An 18,686-nucleotide genomic window follows, 5' to 3' on the forward strand; every position below is an offset into this window, starting at 1 on the left:
CATGACACTTGCTGTGTGTCGGAGGTGCTGGAGTGTAGTGATAAATTGTCCCTGTGCATTCTCTTTCTGTTATTTGTTTTGTATAGAAGCAAGTTAACCAACATTCCTATTACGAACAGCATTTATTCGCCATAAAGTTGGAGAAATTATCAATGATACGTCCTGAGCAGCCAATCGGATAGCTCGCCCTACTGTGACGTCATGTGGTCACTTTGCGTCACTTGGTCAGGAGCGACTGAAAACTCGGGGGATCGTGTGCTGGCGTTCGGTAGCGATGTACAATTTTAGAACCTTATAATAAATTACATGCTTTATGCAAAACACTTAGATGCGTCAATTAATTATCAGAAGGATCTCCCCTAATGACTCTACGTTTCTACAAAATCGTTTCAGGGTCCCTTTAATACAGTAGATTGGTCGTTTAAAATTTCAGCTGTCATATACAGCTTTGACAATGAGTTGAATGTGCATAGCTGATTGTATTGATTGTAGATTGATGCTCGTTGAGGCACTTAAACATACTGTGTTTACTTGCATGTTTTTCGCTCACATCCTCACGTTAGAGCACAAAACTTGGGAAAAGTCTCATTAGGCGTCTTTATATAAGTGCTTACTGACAGGCTACTCTCCACCAGGAATATCCTGGGAATTTGTGAAATAATTTTATACTGCTGAAGGTTTAAAACCTCACTGTAATAAAATGTATGATTTAATGAAGTTCTTCACTGCAAGTGCACCTTCATTATATCAAGGTTTCACTCTTTTATCTTTCCTTGCATTCCTCAAACACTGAAAACGAAGAATAAGAAAGAGAGGTACTATTTTTTTTAATGTCTATTTGGACCTTTCACCGGTATTGTTCGCTGCTGACTGATTTCCTGTCCAAGTCTTTCACCGTTTTCTGATCAAGGAAACTAATCAAGGCCATGAATTGGATGGGCTTACAGAGTCTTTCTTCCTGTTTGGTAGCAAAGTGCAAAATGCAACTTTTTGACTACTTCGCTTAAAGAAACATGAAACTCCACTTCGTCATTTTCATTTTCACTTCGTACTTCCAACATGCTGTAGTAAAACATAATGAGTTTGACTGCTCTCTACCAGCAATAAACTGAACTAAAACACTGCGTTGCAGATTACAGTGCAGCTCAGTGGATCACGTCTTTAATAATTTTTCGCACTTTACTGGGCTGTATGCATGCTCATTTTATTCTTTACAATAAAATTCCATCGATGCTTTCATAGTGGCGAAGCAACACGCTGCTGTGATTGCAGCATTTATAGTTTTATGCATATCATTGTTTAGTGTGCACCCACTTATGTACCCAATATTTATTCAGTTATGACAAAATCTTATCACTTCCTTTCAATAAAGTTCTGGCAGCATTGCAATTGACGATCTCAACGACCACCTTATGGGGAAACAGCACGAAAAACACAAGACAAGAAAGATGCACAGGACAGGCGCTGTACATACAGCTGCACCTCCTATAGGCTATGAAAGTTTGAGATCGGTGCCGATGAGGCAAGCTCTTAAACGATGAGGGCAGTGGAAGCCACAAGGACAATTGATTAAAGCTTGGTCGGACAGTCGGCTGGCAGGGGTTGCATTATTCTTAGAGGTGGGCGACTATCAACTCTTTCGCGTAAGAGTAGTAAGTATCGAACAATTAGACACAGATGCATATATTTGCAGTAGCAATATTTATTTTGGTATAATTATGTACCACGCCTGTATGTTAGCTAGTGCAGAAGAGACTGGCGGCTATGTTGTAGGGCTGCTAAGCATGAGGTCGCGGCCGCATTTTTATGGGGGCACAATGCAAAAATGCCTGTTTGCCGTGCATTGGATGCCTGGTAAAGATCCCCAGGTGGTCGAAATCAGTGATGGAAGTGCTGCTCCAAACTACTACAAAAGAGAAATGCTGCTACACACTGCTCCAAACTGTCGTTTTTGTTAGTAACAGCTCTGAAAGGGCTCTAAAACGGTGCTGGGAAATTCAATATCGTATTGATTACCAACTGAGGCTGTGGCAACTGTGATATTTGACTAATTACTTTTACATTGTGATGCTGAGCTTTATCAGCTTTGATCTCATTATGCCACGAGAACTGTCATTTTAAATATGTAGCTCATTTAGCTGTATTTTTGAACTTGACATGTAGACTATGTTGAAATGTGAAAGTGACTGAGATTACTTTGATCTAATACTGATTATCAACTGCAGCTGTGGCAACAGTGATATGTGAATGTGGTTATTTATGGTGTGGTGATTAGCTTTACCGGTTTGATCTCATTTCTGCCATAAGCACTGGTATTTTAAGTATATAGCTAATTTTACTGTGTGTTCAATAACCATCCATCTTCTTAATTGTTTGTTCATTGCAGTCAACGTTGATTATGGTATGCTAATATTTGTGAGACGCTTCGGTGATGCTTTTAACTCCAGGAGTTGTATGGCGTATTTTGCCATCTGCTCCGCAGGCACCAATATCTGCTCCAAACTAGCACTTTTTCTGCTCCGAAAACACTTATGGCTGTTCCAAAGTGGCATTTTTCCTGCTCCGAAATCTGCTCCAAAAAGTAAAATGTCACTTCCATCACTGTAAAATTAATACGGTGTCGTCCACTTTGGTGTGCCTCATAATCAGATTGTGTTTTTGGCATGCAAAATCCCAGAGTTTAATTTTAATTTCGAATCAACAAGGGCACAAAAGAACACACGGACACAAGCTCTGACTCGCAACTCTGTTTATTTCGAGGAACCCACAAATATGGGGAATCGTAAAGAAAAGAAAACAGCAAAATGTACACAAGCAACAAATACATTTCAGCATGCGCAGAGCGGAGCATATAAATGTGGGCTAGTAAAAGCAAATAAAGCGTTCAAAAATTCATGTTGTATGTCAGAGTGTGCCAGTGATAGGCAGCTAACAAAGCTCTCTGTGCGTTTCTTGATATGAAATGCTTCTGTTATGTCATGTGAGCTTTTGTGAGTATAAACAAAATTAATGTCATTGAAAAAAGTTTAACAAGCACAATCATTATAAAGTGCTTAGCCAAGTGTGAACACTTCAGAAAATAGATATGCTCCTTCAAGCATGTGCTAATACATGTTAGTACATCTTCCCGTTTGCACACTTTTAACATGGTCACAGGTAAACAGTATCATGTGTACCACATTAGTTATGTATGTCACCAACCTAAGTCTGTTGTTCAATTCCACAGCCACATTTCTTACTTTGCCCTACTAACTCTGCCGTCTTTTGCACTGCTTGGCAAAGGTGTTTTATCTTAATAGAGGTACTGAGGACTAGCAAGACCGCACTCTCCAGCTGCATTCTTCAAACCATATGACAAGTTGTGATTGTATGGTATCGCAGCATAGAAATTGGACATGCTGGTTCCCTAGCTGCTGCGGCCACGGCGGCCGCATTTTGATGGAGGGGAAATGCGAAAATGCCCGTGCACTTAGATTTAGGTGCACGTTAAAGAGCCCCAGGTGGTCCAAATTTCAGGAGTCCCCCACTATGGCGTGCCTCATAATCAGGTCGTGGTTTTGGCACGTAAAACCCCATATTTTTTTTTTTTTTTCCCCTAGCTGCTGCTTTGTCTTGCGCCTTTTACTTCGTTGCTCACTTTTTCAACAACTGCGCATATGCTCTCTTGAAGGAACGGCCGCCTTAACCTTTAGCACCTCATTATTGAAGCGTTTAGGCATCGTGTGTTGCACGATTTAAACAATGTCGCTCGAAGACATGATACAGCAATGCCATTTTTTACAATCTTTGAGTGGCCAGACCTTTAATTCAAAAGATGCTTAACCAACTTCTAATTATATATTCTGCTAAATTATAAATTATAAATTCGTAGCCGCAGCTTGAACTCAAGAAATTATACTTCACCTTCTTGGGACACTTTATGGGTAAAATTGAACGTTAATCCACATTCACCAAACACTGTAAGAAAATCTACAGCGGTGCATGAGAGTTTTGACCTCTCTATTCATACAGTACGGTCTCAGTAATTTGAGCTCTGATTTGAATTTCCGGTTAATTTGAACTGTGCTGCGGTCCCATCACAATCACATGTATTTCAATGCTGGAAAAACGTGGTAATTCAAACTCCTGAAGGTTAGCGCTAGTTAGTCCTAACAGACTGCGCCTCACATCACCCTTCTGCCAACAGTGCACCATTCCATTTGGTGGTCAGACCCGGCGGCACATCGGTCGCTGCTGCTGGAAAGCCTGTGCAGCTGATCACATGGCGACCGTGAGCTCTCAGTGGGTCTGTTAGCTTGGTCGGCAAAGCAGCCAGGCGCAGTTTTGGCACACACGCATTGCGGTGCTGCACATTGGCCTCGTATAGAGTATGGTACGGTGACGCTAGTGTGCTAGCTTGAAGCAACTTTTGTCTGAGTCGTAGAAGAAAAAAATTGCAGCTTGACTTTGTGGGAGTGTTCTCTACGTGAGGCTAGGGCTGATGGCAAGCTCCGTATCTAGCCACACAGTCATTCTGTCGTACTCCCCAAACCGTTGCGCGTGCAATAGCAGCTACGTAGGGTTCGGGCGAATAAGGCAACGACCAAGTCAACTCGACGTTTATTGCTGCGGGCAATAAGGCAAACTTGCTGAGGGAAGTCTACTCTGTAATAATAAATAGGCTTGCCTCGTTGCGTGTAATAATCACGTGAGCGAGGTCACTCATGGGTTACAGCAGGTAAAATCCGTTACGGCAGGTTCAAGGTAGGGGTGCCAGAGAGCGTGGGTCTCTCCCGGTGGTCAGGGAATTTGAATTTTGCAATTTGCTAGACGCCCTGGACTGTGTGTGACTAGATCCAGAGCTTACCTTCAGCCCTAGCTGCACGTACCCCCCATATCATAGACAACTTACCGGGTAGATCAAGTATGAGGTCATCATGCACACCAGCTATGCAGAAGGCTGTGAGCATGAAGTAGAGTTAGGCTTGGTGAAGATCTGCTGGAAACTACCACAAACGCCTACCATATGTGTACTTTCTGTAGTAAACAACTTAAGCTCGTTTGCAGGCATAACGCTCCGCATTGTATTCGCGCGACACTGCCTAAATTGACAGCATCACTGAGTCAAGGTCACGTGCGCAGTATCTGAACTGTCTGAATTTAGCGACGAAGCGCATCGGGGCTGCTTGGGCGAGCACAAAACACAACCTAAGCCATCACGGTATTTCAGATAAGTATCCTTTCAATGAAGCACAACATAGAAAAAAATTCTGTAAACAAATTTGTAAATTGTAAACAAACATTGCTGCAGTTCTTAAAAATGAATGAAATTTATATTGTAATCGCAATGCATTTTTTTAACTACCTGATTATTGTGACATTTTTTGCGGTCTTGTTTGTTACCAGAAAACCAGTTGAAATGTTCAACTTGACATGCAAGTCCCCCATTCAATGGACTTTATTTTGAACTTCATTTAATTCGAATACATTTTTGGGCCCTCTCCGAGTTTGTATTATTGAGATTCAACTGTACAAGGAGATCATCAATGAATCTGAAGCCTTGTGGTTTAGCCCCTCAAGCAGCATTAAAGACTTTCAATCTCCCTTAGCAAAGAAGTTGCTGCTCAGGGCCAGTGCAACCTTTGTACGAGTACATGTGCATGTCTTTTAATGTACATGGTATCTTTCCATTCTATGAATTATAAAGCAAGGGAATGACTGGCCACAGCAACAGTATTGTTTTTTCAAAACTGATCAGGACTCCAGAAGCAAGAGCGCTGCTACCAGCTGAGGAATGGTGATGTGGGTACAGCGCACAGCCTTCATCTTTACTACAGAATGTATATTTAAGATGAAATGGAATCTCTAGAAAACTTTCAACAGAAATTCTGTGCAGTTCTGTAATATTCTGCTCGTCATCGTCTTCACGAATGCACACTATAATGCTATTGACCAGCTCAACATGAAGTGCGGTACAAAATAAACCTTCAACATCAACACTGAACGCGTTGCAACTTCCATGGTTATCATCAGTCACGTACTGAATAACTGCCTCTGAGTTAGAAACAAGGTAGTCAGAATCTTCAGTGATAAAAGATGTTTTTGAAGGAACTCCACCTGCTTAAGTTATTGCCCTTGTTATCGCATATACAGCATACGGTGCGCAGGGACGATGTTATTGCCCTTGGACTTTAATCGGAATTCATAGCAATGGACGAATCATCGCGGCAACCACGATGGCAGAAATGCGCCTGGAGTGTCCGTATCATCGCCATTGCAATTATATAGGAAATATATGGCACCTGCGTTCACGGAGTGAACCGTCACTGTATTTTTTTTAATTGCTTCCCGAACAAACAGGTGCGTCTTATGCACCGGTGCGAGTTATATACGCTTTTTTTTTTTTTTTTCCCGGAAGAACTGCCGTATTGAGGGGGGTGCGTCTTATACAAAGGTGCGACTTATAGACCGGAAAATACTGTAATCAAATAAACACCTGCCAACTTAACCATTTCTAACGGCCATTCAGTCAAGCAATGAGTTCCAAACTATGGCACTACCTCTCACTGCGTAAGAATCTGCGCTCGCAAATCTTGTAGCCTTGGCTCTGCTGCGAGGAACTACTCGGAGTATAGTTGGCATGAGATAAATATGCTTGCGAATGTGGCCTTATAGTTAGACTATCCGGCTGTTAGGCTGGGAAACCAAGGTAAAATTCCACCATTGGACACATATTTTTTTTACTGAAAAAGCCCGAAACAAGACTAAACAGGGACCTACATACCTAGTCTGCCTACTACCCAACCCACTTACCTACCTAAAGTGCCTGGTATGAGACAAAGAATCCTTTTGGTTTAAAAAGTTACTTGTCCTTTTTGCTGAGTGTATTGTGACCTTTAAACAGAAAGCTTCCTGAAATATTTTGATAGCATGAAAAGTGCACAAAGAGTATGAAAACACTGCAAAATTTAGACGCCCTACAAAGCGAAAATGTGCAGTACAAGCGATGTGGCCAAGAGCAAGAAAAAAAATCAAGTTTTGATAGTATGGCATGACGGAAGTGCCCACACACGCCTGCTATGCAGTGGCTTCCATTGATACGCTTAATTTACCTCTGGCACACTCTGCAGCATAGGTTTTTGTAGGCAGGACTTTTTGTGCTGTGAAGCTCTGGCAAAGAAAATTTGACCACCTATTACACCTTTGTAGCGTTTCACCACAGTCTAAACCTGTCCATTTGAACCATTATAGGCCTAATTGGTATAAAGTGTTTTTGTTGCATAATCCTTTATGAAGGCTTGGAAATGCCCGGCAAGACCTAAAAACACTCGAAGCGAGTGCAGATCAAAAGGCTTGATGAGACTCTTAATACGCTGAACACTTTCTTCTTTGGTACTTTTTGTCTTCCCATCAAATACTCTGCCAAGAAAAACTACCCTCTGGGAGAAGAATTCACTCTTTCTTACGTTGATCTTAAGCTGTGCCCTGCTCAATGCACCTAGAACCATTGATAGATGACTAATGTGGTCATCTCTTGTTCTTGAATAGACGAATATGTCGTCGACATACACACTAGAAAATTTGCCAATAAATTCTTTGAGCGCAGAGTTCATCATTTTCTGGAACCAGGCGCCCGAGTTTTTCCACCCAAATGGCAGCCGGTTATATTCGTAGATGTTGAAAGGTGTAATAAACGCAGTAAACATCTTGGTTTCCTCCTTTAATGGTACTTGCCAATACCCTTTATATAGGTCTATCCTGGAAAACCATTGACACCCACCAGTCTTGTCAATTATTTCATCGATTTGTGGCCTCGGGAATGGGAACAAGTCTGTTTGCCGATTGATAAGCCGGTAATCAGTGCACAAGCGATAGGATCCGTCGTCTTTTGGCACTATGATAATGGGTGAGACAAACGGAGAGGTCTGATGATACCAGAATCCAACATTCCTTGTAGCTCCTGTTTAAGCCATACTTTTTTTTCGTGGCTTAACCCATGCGGTTTCTTTCTAACAACACTTTTCTCTCGAAGATCAAAAGGCACTTCGATTGCAGTCGTTGTGGGGGATAGGTGCCGACTCACGAAAGTTCTGGAAATTTCAATGAAACCTCGATAGAGCTTGTGACTGTCCTATCTTGCGTCTGAATGAGGTTGGAATGCTCGGTGATGATAATGTCGTTCCACAGAATATTCATCTTTAAAAGTTTCATGTCAGGCTGGGATAAAAGGAAATCGAACTCCACTCCTGACATGACAAGGCTCCTCACGGTGAGCTCTAGATCTCTGAATTTCACTTTTGCATCCATCCATGTTTCTAGCTCTCGACAGTTGCCGTCGTAGCCTTGAATTTTGACAGCTCTTCCGGCAAAGATTTCGTCTTTGTCAACTTTTCTCATTAATCAGATTGACAGAGGCACCAGTATCAATGACCGCAGGCATCTCTATATTATTTACGATCATTGGGACAAACAAAATAGTTGATTTCATGAGAAATATTGTCTCCTACGTCTCGGGCGTCCTTACATTATGGATTTTTCGAGTATCTTCCTAGCGGAGTCCCCATGACTAGGAGTTGTGACAACCCCTCTTGGCAGAATAATCTTCTGTTCTGTGTCCATACCCTTTTCGATTTGTGTTGCACCTCGCGAGGCCAAGACTCTTAACGACACATATTTGAAGCAGTAGAGAACCTCTTCCAGGGTGTCTACCAACCGGGAAAACCGGGAAAACAGGGAATTCTCAGGGATTTTGAATATTCTGGAAAAACTCAGGGAAAACTCAGGGAATTTGTGCCTCTATCGGGGAAAATTACTCTAGGGATGGGCGAATATAGGATATTGTCGAATATTTCATTGAATAATTCTATGTTCGTTATTCGCTTCGATTCCAATTCATGGATTCAATATTTTCGAATTATTCAGCGGTCCCGAATAGGCAGCCAAAAGCCACGGACGGTCGGTGCAAATCTCGGAGGCTTTGCTTCACGTCATGGCTACCATACATCAACCATAAATCTCGAAGGCTATATGTTTTTGCATTAAAGAGCCTGAAATGTGCGACGCAGAAGAGCAGAAACGGCGCTAGCGCACAACCGAAACGAAGCGGCGGAGTCCGCATGGCCATAGTCAGCAGCGGAAATCGTGCGTGAGTGACAGCAACGACGCAACGCTTCGTGCCTATTTGTGCCTTTATTGCGTTTACCGCCGCGCATAACAACGCGTTGGCCGCGGGATTTCATAGTCGCCACCCATCATCGCGTCGATAGCTGCCGCGGTTTCTTTCGCAGCGGTTTCGTTTAGTTTCGTTTTGACTCAATGCGCACGTCGGCCGCGTGCCTAAAGAGCTGCCTAGTGGCCAGTGGCGCAACGAATGGGGGGGGGGGGGGGGATTCGGGGGATGCAACCCCCCCCCCCCCCCTGAGGCCGACTTAACCCCCCCTTTTGTTTAACCCCTTTTCTTTCCTTACGCATTTGAGTGCTGCAACTAAGATGTAAGACGCGCAATCGTCTGCACACTCGCAAAAAGCGCATTTTTTTGACAAATAATTTCCCGTGAAGAAATCGAAATTAGTGCTGTTTAGATGGTATTGGCAAGCTGTCACCCCCCCTGGCAGAGATACTGGGTGCGCTACTGCTAGTGGCCATCCATGATCGCATAGATAGCGACCGCGATTTCGTCTGAAGTTGTTGCAGGGAACGGTAGTTTCGTTCTGACTCGGTGCGTGCGTCGGCCGGGTATGGTCACACTAGCGGCAAGTTGCCGCGCGTCAGCGCCTTGCCGCGAAGTCCACCGTGGCTATCGCGTCTCGCCGCGCGGCAGCGCGATATGATCTCGCGCGCTCTCGGAACGCGGAATCACCGTGAGCGAAAAGGGTGCGATCGGACAGCGTCCAGAAATCCCTCGATAGAACCGCGAGAGACGACAATCGTCGATTGATAACCCGGCGCGGAGCGGCGGAGGTCCGGTTGCCATTGGCTCCGTGACGTCACCCTCGTCGCTCTCGGCACCCTCGGCAAGCCGTAATTCCTGCCGCTTTTGCCGCGCGCGTCATGATGCGTTGCCGCTCGCGGCATGACGCGGGCGTTTTTGCCGCTATCGTGGGCAAAGTCGCCGTTCATAATCGTGTCGATAGACATCAGACTCTGCCCAGGCGGCGCTGCGGAAAAACCCGCCACCAGCGCCCCCATCGCAGCCTTGGCGCAAACTGAGTAGTGCAAAGAGAGCTGTCCGCAAGCGAAGCTGCATAGGCCACAACAGAGCCCCGTCTTTCGGTTTTGTAAAGGCACGGTTTCCTAAAAATCAAGGACCTGGAAAGCTTCTTCCGCCCATCCACGCTTCGGAAAGGGAGCAGAGCGAAGTACGTGTACAATGTAAAAGAAGTTTCAGGTGTTATTTCGGCGCGCTGCAACTCGCAAGTACAGCGAGCATCGTACAACGTCGAGTTCGAGGCAAGCACTCCGACGTCCGTTCTCTAGCGCCTAAATGTGTTAAATTTGGGTACGTACATAATGTCAAAGCGATGAAGTACATATATGATTAAGTCAGGTAACTATGTAGCTTACGGTCAGTGGTACAAAGCTCGCTTTATCAGGGGCGGACGGCCCTGGCGACCTTCGCCTTTTCAGTTGCGTTCTCGCTTCAGCTCTGGCTTCCTGGGCGTTCGAGCGTGTTATCGCGCATCTTCGAATGTTTTCTTCACGGTTGTCTTCCGTTTGTATTTACTGCAAATGGAGATACGTGCGTGTCCGCTTTCGCGGGATACAACCGAAGGCAAAACAAACCAGCAGACGCTTAAAACAACACACGCGCACAAATTAATGTAAAGAAACGCGACATTTTTTTTTTTTTCTAAACACGTGCGTTACTTCGCAATTACTCATCCAGTGCTCCCACAGCAACTTTATTGCTCAGATCACAAAAAAAAAAAGAAAAACGCTGTCAAGAGGGCTCAGTGCATTGCGAAACGTGCTCGTTGTATCGAAAAAGGCGAAACTAGAAATAAGCTCGCGATACCACAATGCCCTAGAACATGATTTTGAATTCATAAAGGAACCAAAATGTTTGGTTAAACTGACCTGCCAAATCTCTCCGTTCCACTTGCTGAGTAAAGTGGAGGCGGACGTGTGTAAACAGGTAGAAACATCGATGGCACATACGCAGGATGGTTCACAACTTTGTTTATTCTGTTGCCAACGAAGAGGCGGCTGCAGATTCCTCAGTTTTCGCTTGGTTTCCATAGTCCCCCGTGAGGGCTACGCAACACAATTACAGCAGAACAACATTATCACACTTTCTCATGTGAGCGGCTGTGTTGTGGAGAATGCGAGTAATTCGCTTACCCAACATGCGAACGGCCCGTATCTAGCGCTCTCTCCTTTCTCCGTCATACGACCGCGATGGAAATCGGTAAAACTGAACGTTGTTATTCAGTCCTTCACGTTCATGGCAATTTACAAAGCAACAGTAACGTCGATTGCGGCGTTTCTTCGTAGCGCGCGTAGCTGTCGCGGTTGCCGTCGTGCTCGCCATCGCCATAGAAGGAGTGAGCCAACAAGAACTTTAAGGCAGTTCGGCGGCACGTCCGACTAGCGGAGAAATTCATAGCTCTCATTCTGGCTGTTAAATGCGCAAAACATTCGCAATATGAACAAAAATTAAGTTAAATCGTTGTTTCGCACTCGCTAGCTGCTTAGGCAACTTAGCAAGGGAGTCGGACTTTGCACTACTCAATTATTACCTCTTCGCACCGACAGGTGGCGCTACGCGTCTTGCAAAACTCCAGAGTCTGACGTCTATAGCGACCGCGGTTGCGACAAGCAGTTGTTTCGGTTTGACTCGGGGCAAAGCTGTCGAGGATGAAGCGCACCGGCTACATCACGATGGACGTGCGATACGTTGGCTGTGAGCTTACTGGCGAAAAAATAATCGGGATGTGCGCGCGGTAGTGCAAAGCGTGTCGGAAATGATGGCGCGCGCCGCAGACGTGCTGCGAAGGAAGTCGCGAGGCCTCAATCGCCGCTGCGAGAGCTAATCAGTCACGAGATGACGAGAATTGCAGCTTCCGCACTGCTTTTGTGCTAAATAGCGAAAGGATTTGCTCATACATTATACTAATAAAATCGTGCTGACGTAGTAAGCATTTGCTTATTGTTTTCGGCATACCCTGATAATTCGGACATTTTTTTTTTCAATCCCGTGAAATTCGAATTAACTAGGTTTTACTGTAATATGTAATATATACTGTTCAAACTATTTGATTCGAAATTATTTGACCAAATCAATACTCGCTTCGAACTCAAATCCACTAATCGCCCGTCCCTAAATTAGCTGTAATTTAATTGAAAGGGAACGAAAGCTGTGGTAATGGAGGGAGGGAGGGGAGGTGACGTTTAGCTGCGCCCCCAAATGCGTATTTATATAAAAATGCGGTGAGGCGAGAAGGTGGTAAAGACTTTGGACGCTGCTCGACAAGTGTCCCGTTCGGATCTCGTCGAAAACTTCGGAGCCGCCCCCAGAGGCACAGGCAACAGTCACCAGCGCTGTGCGCGTTCGGTGCGAACGCGGGCAAAACGCCGACGGCGTCGACAACAGTTCGGCGCATTGCTGGTGCTGCTGCATGTCTAAGTTTATACAGCTGATCGATAAAACTACTATCCTTACTCCGTAAAGCTCTCTACTAATTTGCTATCGCAATTGATGCTTCGCATTTTTTAAACATGCTTACTAAAGAGTGACAGCATCAGGCAACATGGTGTCAGCCCATCTTGATGTAAAAGAAAGTTCCGTTTCACTCAGGGAATTTAGCAAAATCACTCAGGGAAAACCTGGAAAACTCAGGGAATCTGAAAATGTCAACTTGGTAGACACCCTGTCTTCGGAAGGGGACGGTGCTTTAACTTGTACTTGTCTCAGGCAATCTTTTGTCATCCCGTGTAACACTAGTGTCACAACAGAGGAATATGGAAGGGTGGGATCCGCCAATCGCAGTAGGCGCCTCTTCTCAAAGTAATAGTCCAGCAAATTGCTGTCTCTCTGCTAGTAAAAAATTACTTGGTCCCCACAAGTGGACTGGGTTCATTTGAAATGCACGAATAAAACTTTTTTTCCACTGTGTCCCATGATTCTTTCATATGTTCTGTGATGCAGAGATTATACCACTTTTTAGCGTTGCCACATAGGTACGGGTGCATGTGAAGTATCCGATCGTAGTCACTTGGACCGCTAGTTCTGCTTGCACGTGTACAGGAGAAAATCCAGCGTGAAAACGGCAGCATCCATGCTATCATCAACCATTTTCAGCTTCACTTTCTCTCGACGTATCGCACCAGCGGCAAGTACATTCAAAATTGCTTGCTGCTGTTCCATTTACCGCATTTGCGTTTGTGTTAATTGAGCTATCGCACTTAATATGCCTTGCAGAGGCGGCCGTGCATTCCTGTGGGTCGCTTTGAGCGTCGTACTTATTTGTGATTTGTTTCCTCATAGATTCAGGTTCTGCCATGTTAATTTTCACGGTACCTCTTTTAGTGACGTCGCTGATCGGGGCCTTGGCTTTGTTGGTGATGGTTTTGAGTAGGCGAGGTGTAGTCGGTTCTTCGGGCACCGTGACGAGGGAGCGGCCTTCCCGTCTTGCAAGGTAGAATGTCACCCACATCTGGTTGCTGTTGTCGGCTGGGCCAAATATGAAGTTCCGACACACGGTAAAAGCCTTCAAGACTTTAAATATAGTAGTCAGCTGCCATTATGGTCCTCCATGTCGTCTTTCTCTTCTTCTGCCTCTTCATCTTTGTCCTCTTCGCTATCTGTTCGTCTAGGATCACTACAAATGGTGTTAGAATAGTTGGAATTAGACACAATTGGGTTTTCAGTTACAGTTGGTTTTCATTCTGGGTCCAGTTGGTGTAGAAGTTAGAGTTGGCTCTGACTGTGTGCTTGCTGTGTACAAGTTTCATGTGGGCTTGACTGTGTGTCCCTTCAGCACTTAATTTTAGTGAATGGGCCACTGCTCAGATTGTGGAGATGAATTTGCAAAAGGCTCACCCTACAAGCGACAGTCAGGGGAAAAGGCATGACGCTCCTCCACTGCACAGCGTACAAAGGCACCACGGCAGGGTTCGTCGATACTCTGACACAGCGCAGCGAAGGCTCTGGAATCGGGTCACCAACAAACGTGGGTTTATTAACCCAAGATAAAACACAGTGCAACAGTCTCAGCTCCTACGAGCAAAGGCTCAATGCAAGACCGATCAAGTAGGCACGGTCGCGGCACTAGGGCTAACCGGGTAGCAGTCCACCGAGTGCAAGAATGAGAAGTCGCTGGAGCAAGGGTCCTACATAACAAACTCGTTGTGGGCCTGTGAGCATCTGCCGCAACACCGAAGCGCTCAGCGGAAGACAGCTTGGGTGGAGAGGTTGCCCAGACGCCACCACTTGGGAGGCCAATCGGGACCCGTCCAGGTGACGTATGCTCGCGCGGTGACTCGACCCCGGGAGGGAGAAGCACGGTTTGCACAGTAAATTAGCTCTGGTGCGCTAGCGGTGTCCACCATGTTGTCACTGGGGTGGCAGTTCCCGGAGATTGAGCCAAGCACAATGCATAAGCTGGGGTGCGAGGTGCGGGAAGGCCCCTCGATCCCCACAAGAATCGTGTTCATGTTGTTATTTATGGATCTTAATTCGCTTTTTGATTGCACTATGCCACCACCTTGTGGACATTTACAAAATGGAATGCCATAACGGTACCAAGGGGTGGTTGTGAAAGCGAGCTGTAGTGTTTTCATGTGTTAAGTATGTAAGAAAAGGAGGAGGGGGGGGGGGTCTATTTTCCATGAAAGGAGCCTTTCTTTCTAGGCAAAACATTGTGCTACAGTGCACTTTTTTTTTTATTCGACCTTGATGGGACAGACAAGATTAATCTAATCATCTGGCAGGTCAAATTGAAGAAAAGACGTTAACACACTACTCCTTCATTTGACAGCATTTGCTTAATTCTGACATGTCGCATAACCTAACGTGCAACCACTTTTATGGCTTCATACTAGAAACCTAAAGTAGAAGTGACAAAAATAAAATAGAGCTAAACAAAGTATAAAGGTAATGCACACCCAATCTTCTATCAAGAAAAAGCATGCCTCCGGCTCTGGTAAGCATCAAACTTTACGTTCACAGAGGTTAAGTTTAGTTGCACTTAATGCCCAACATTTTTGCTCATGGACAGCATTTTATAGCTGTCTGTGGGCCACAAGTTGTCCTTCATCTGGCCTATTGCACGTTCAACATTTTATTGATCGAACGACTTTACAACAATGGCAAATTAGATGTTGGCCCTCGCCTAGCGTAATCACTTTGCTAATTCAATTCTATAGAATGCTGAAAACACCGCATAACTTTGTTGCCGCTAGCTTAGCATAGCTTTTTCTTTTTATGAGCTTTCCTAACTAAACTGAAAGTGGCGCTTTGTCGGTATCCTATCTGAGAACCTGTTCTATCGCCATCTTCTGACAGCAATGGCAGTGATGCTGGCTCTGGTGATTGGCTGTTCCATACTGTTGCGACGAATGCAAAAAAAACAAGGTTGCAGTTTCGTACCGGATTGCTTGCACAGGCAATTTGCAAACCAATTTTCATGTGAAAGAAGGCATGGTAGAAACGGGTAAATACAGTTATTATTATGAGCTGCCATTTTCGCTTGAAACGTTTCGCTACAGCAGGTCAAGAACAGGAATTTCCAGCTGGAGAAGCCATGTCTTTAATGCATTCACTGTCCCCTAGCAATGTCAAGACAGACACTGCAGCCATTGGAGTCACTACTGGGGTAACCAATTGAGTGGGGTGCATTTGTGCCGGTTCATCAAGTTCGGATGAGGGCCAGTCTAATTTTCAGGCACAGTCTAATTAACCGAAAAATCGAATTAGCCATAGTCAAATTAACTAAAGTTTGCTGTATTAGACTATGAACTTGGATTATAGTTTTTCCAAACAGTACCTTCGAGCTTCGTAGCGTACTGTCGGTTTGCAATGGTCTGGCGCAGCAGCTTGACCTGGGCCAGTATTTTGTAGCGATGCCTTTCCGATGCTAATGCCTTTTCGCGCTTTTCTCGCTTGGTCAGTGGTCAGAGCGATGGTCCGCTCACGTTATCAACGCGATCAGCCGGCCGTGAGCGGTGGATGATAAGACTAGTATAGAATAAAGCATAACGCATCGCTACAAAATACCAGCCCGGATGATCCACAAGGAAGTTACAGCAGAAGTGTAAAGATAGGCTGCGTTGTTGGAGCTCATAGAAGCCATTCAGCATAACCAGGTCGAATGCATATTTAAGTTACTCCTGGCATATGCTTTCCACAAAGTTCTGTCGTTGTCATCATTGCTTTTGCAGAGAATGATGCTTGAAGATCTCTTATTATAGAAATCTCGGGAAAAAATGTGGTATATAGCACTCTCTGATGATGGGCTTGAACAAGAGGCGCACAACAGTGTACAGGGCCACTTCTCGGTATTATGATCTGACGTGGCATATTTAGTGCAGACTTGGTTATCACTCGTAGTAACCTCTTATGCAATGGTGGAAGGGCTGCTCCAAACTGTCATTTTTGTCTGTTCAACTGCTCTGAAGCTGCACTGGGAAATTCGATCTCAGTGACTACCAGCTGCTCCTGTGGCAACTGTGGTATGTGACTGATTACTTTTACATCGTGATGCTCAGCTTTATCGGCTTTGATCTGATTCCTGCCACAAGAACTGGCATTTTTAATATATAGCTCATGTTACTGCGCTTTCAATATCCATCTATCTTCTTAATTTTTGTTTCTTGCAATTTGTTTTGATTATTGTATGTGCAATATGTTTCGTAAAAATATATTTATTTGACGCCTTGGTGATGCTTTTAACTTGGAGTTGTATGGCATATTTTGCCATCTGCTCCAAAAACTTCAATAGCTGCCCCCAACTAGCATGTTTTTCTGCTCCGAAATCTGCTCCAAAAAGTAAAATGATGCTTCCATCGCTGTTCTTATGTCAGCCACTGCGTTCTTCTCATAACCTTATAGATATTTGTCTTTGGATGAGTTGTGAAAGAAGCTTTCTAAGGATAGTTCCTATGCAGCTTTGGTATTGCTCTTTACTGCACAAGTGCAGGTAAACTGAGAGTGAAAACAGATTGCTTGTTTTCTAGAGCCGTTTAATCCCAAAAGTGTTGAAAATATGTTTTTACCACATAAAACTCCCTGCAGGTGTCTGGTAGGGACGAAAATTGGCTGCGCGGCTCCACTTCATCCGGACCTTGCACCTTGGCTTCATATCCTGGAAGTAAATGATGCCACAGAGCCTGAAACATGGAATGCTAGTAGCAGGAAGCGTTTTGCCCACTTAAGTTATTTATATCTGCACGGTCAGAGGTTTGAAGAAAGGCTGTGCCACAATCCTGTACCTAGTTTTTTTCCCCCCCAAGTCATCTTTGAAGCCATGCCCTTTTTTCTAAAGGGCTCAAGACCATGTAATTGTACAGTGTTGCCTTGCACAAAAATGTACCATTTGAAAGCTCGTGCTGTAATTTATTTTTTAATTGAGAAGAAAGCTGAGCTTGCTGCACTGCTAGTTTATGTGGAAGGATAAGGAAGGACTGTAGGCTACCCTTCTGTGCTTTGCTTCAAAAAAGAAAAGAAAAAAAAAAACTTATTTGCTTTCTTACTTCTTAGCACTCTTATGTACCTTTACTTTTACAGTCCTAATAACTTCACTGGTGGAGGTGTTGCAAGACTAATCTCCTTTCAATTTCTTTTCTTTTTACTCGGTTTGATATTACTTTGCTAGACAATGACTTTTTGCATAACCTTAGTTTTTGTTGCGTCCATCTGTGGTTTTGGCATAGTTTAGGGAATGGACAGGTGCAAGCAGCTTTGTTTCAATGGGCTCAGTCATAGTTCATGTTTTCTTACCTGGGAACTGTGCGTTTAATGGCAGACATGAAAAAAAGCTGGTGTAAAATAGACAATGAATTTTTGCTGATTGTTTTTTTAGTCAGAGGTCCTTTTTTTAACGAGGCTCAGCAAGTGTTTTTGTTAAGAAGCTCTAGCCATCGCTTTTTGCAACACATTGTTCTGCATGAATAAAAAAATGTTGCAATGATTTTCTAGTGTGCTGTTGAAGACATTCCAGTTGTTGCTTAGTTTAGTTTTTCACACAATCTTGTCTGTATTTCGACAAGCTGACTGAACATCATTGCCTTTGTAAAACCATTTGTTGTACAATTTTTTCTTTTTTAACTTTTGCAAAAAAAAAAAGTAAAAGATACAGTATAATGATTCTGTCAGTTCTGTTGTCCGAGTTCCTTGTCCTGAATAAAGTTAAGTTGTCATTGGATAACTGGGCCACCATTTCAGACAATTCTGTAGTGCATCCCTTTGAGCAGCATGAATATAAGAGCAGTTCGCATGTGATTCTGAATGACAATGATATACTGTTCACTTTTATGTGCTTAGTATCAGCACCACCTTTTCCTTTCTTAAAGATAATTGATACTTGTGAAAGTAACCTTCTTGGTATTAGAAAACAGTGCTGGGACACACTAGCAGGCTTTTAAAAACATTCAGAGCCCTTCCACTACTGTGAAGATGGAAGCCAGCGAAGTTGTGACTATGGTGAATATTGTTATAGTGAATTTATTATCATTATTGACTATATTGAGCGTCTTCGGCATGTTCGTCA

The 18,686-nt window shown here is 44.1% G+C and overlaps 1 protein-coding gene across 7 annotated transcripts in view; it reads left to right on the forward strand.

Moving 5' to 3' along the window:
• Positions 1–18,355, forward strand: part of LOC119431005 (stromal membrane-associated protein 1) — a 94,379-nt gene extending 76,024 nt beyond the window's left edge. For all 7 annotated transcript variants that reach the window (XM_049657267.1, XM_037698472.2, XM_049657269.1 and 4 more), the window contains one exon: positions 17,213–18,355. In XM_049657267.1, coding sequence (XP_049513224.1) covers positions 17,213–17,296 — 84 coding nt within the window. In that variant the 3' untranslated portion in view covers positions 17,297–18,355. The remainder of the gene's footprint in view (positions 1–17,212) is intronic.
• Positions 18,356–18,686: the final 331 nt, after the last annotated feature.

Source organism: Dermacentor silvarum, chromosome 10, assembly GCF_013339745.2.
Source record: "Dermacentor silvarum isolate Dsil-2018 chromosome 10, BIME_Dsil_1.4, whole genome shotgun sequence".
NCBI lineage: Eukaryota > Metazoa > Arthropoda > Arachnida > Ixodida > Ixodidae > Dermacentor > Dermacentor silvarum.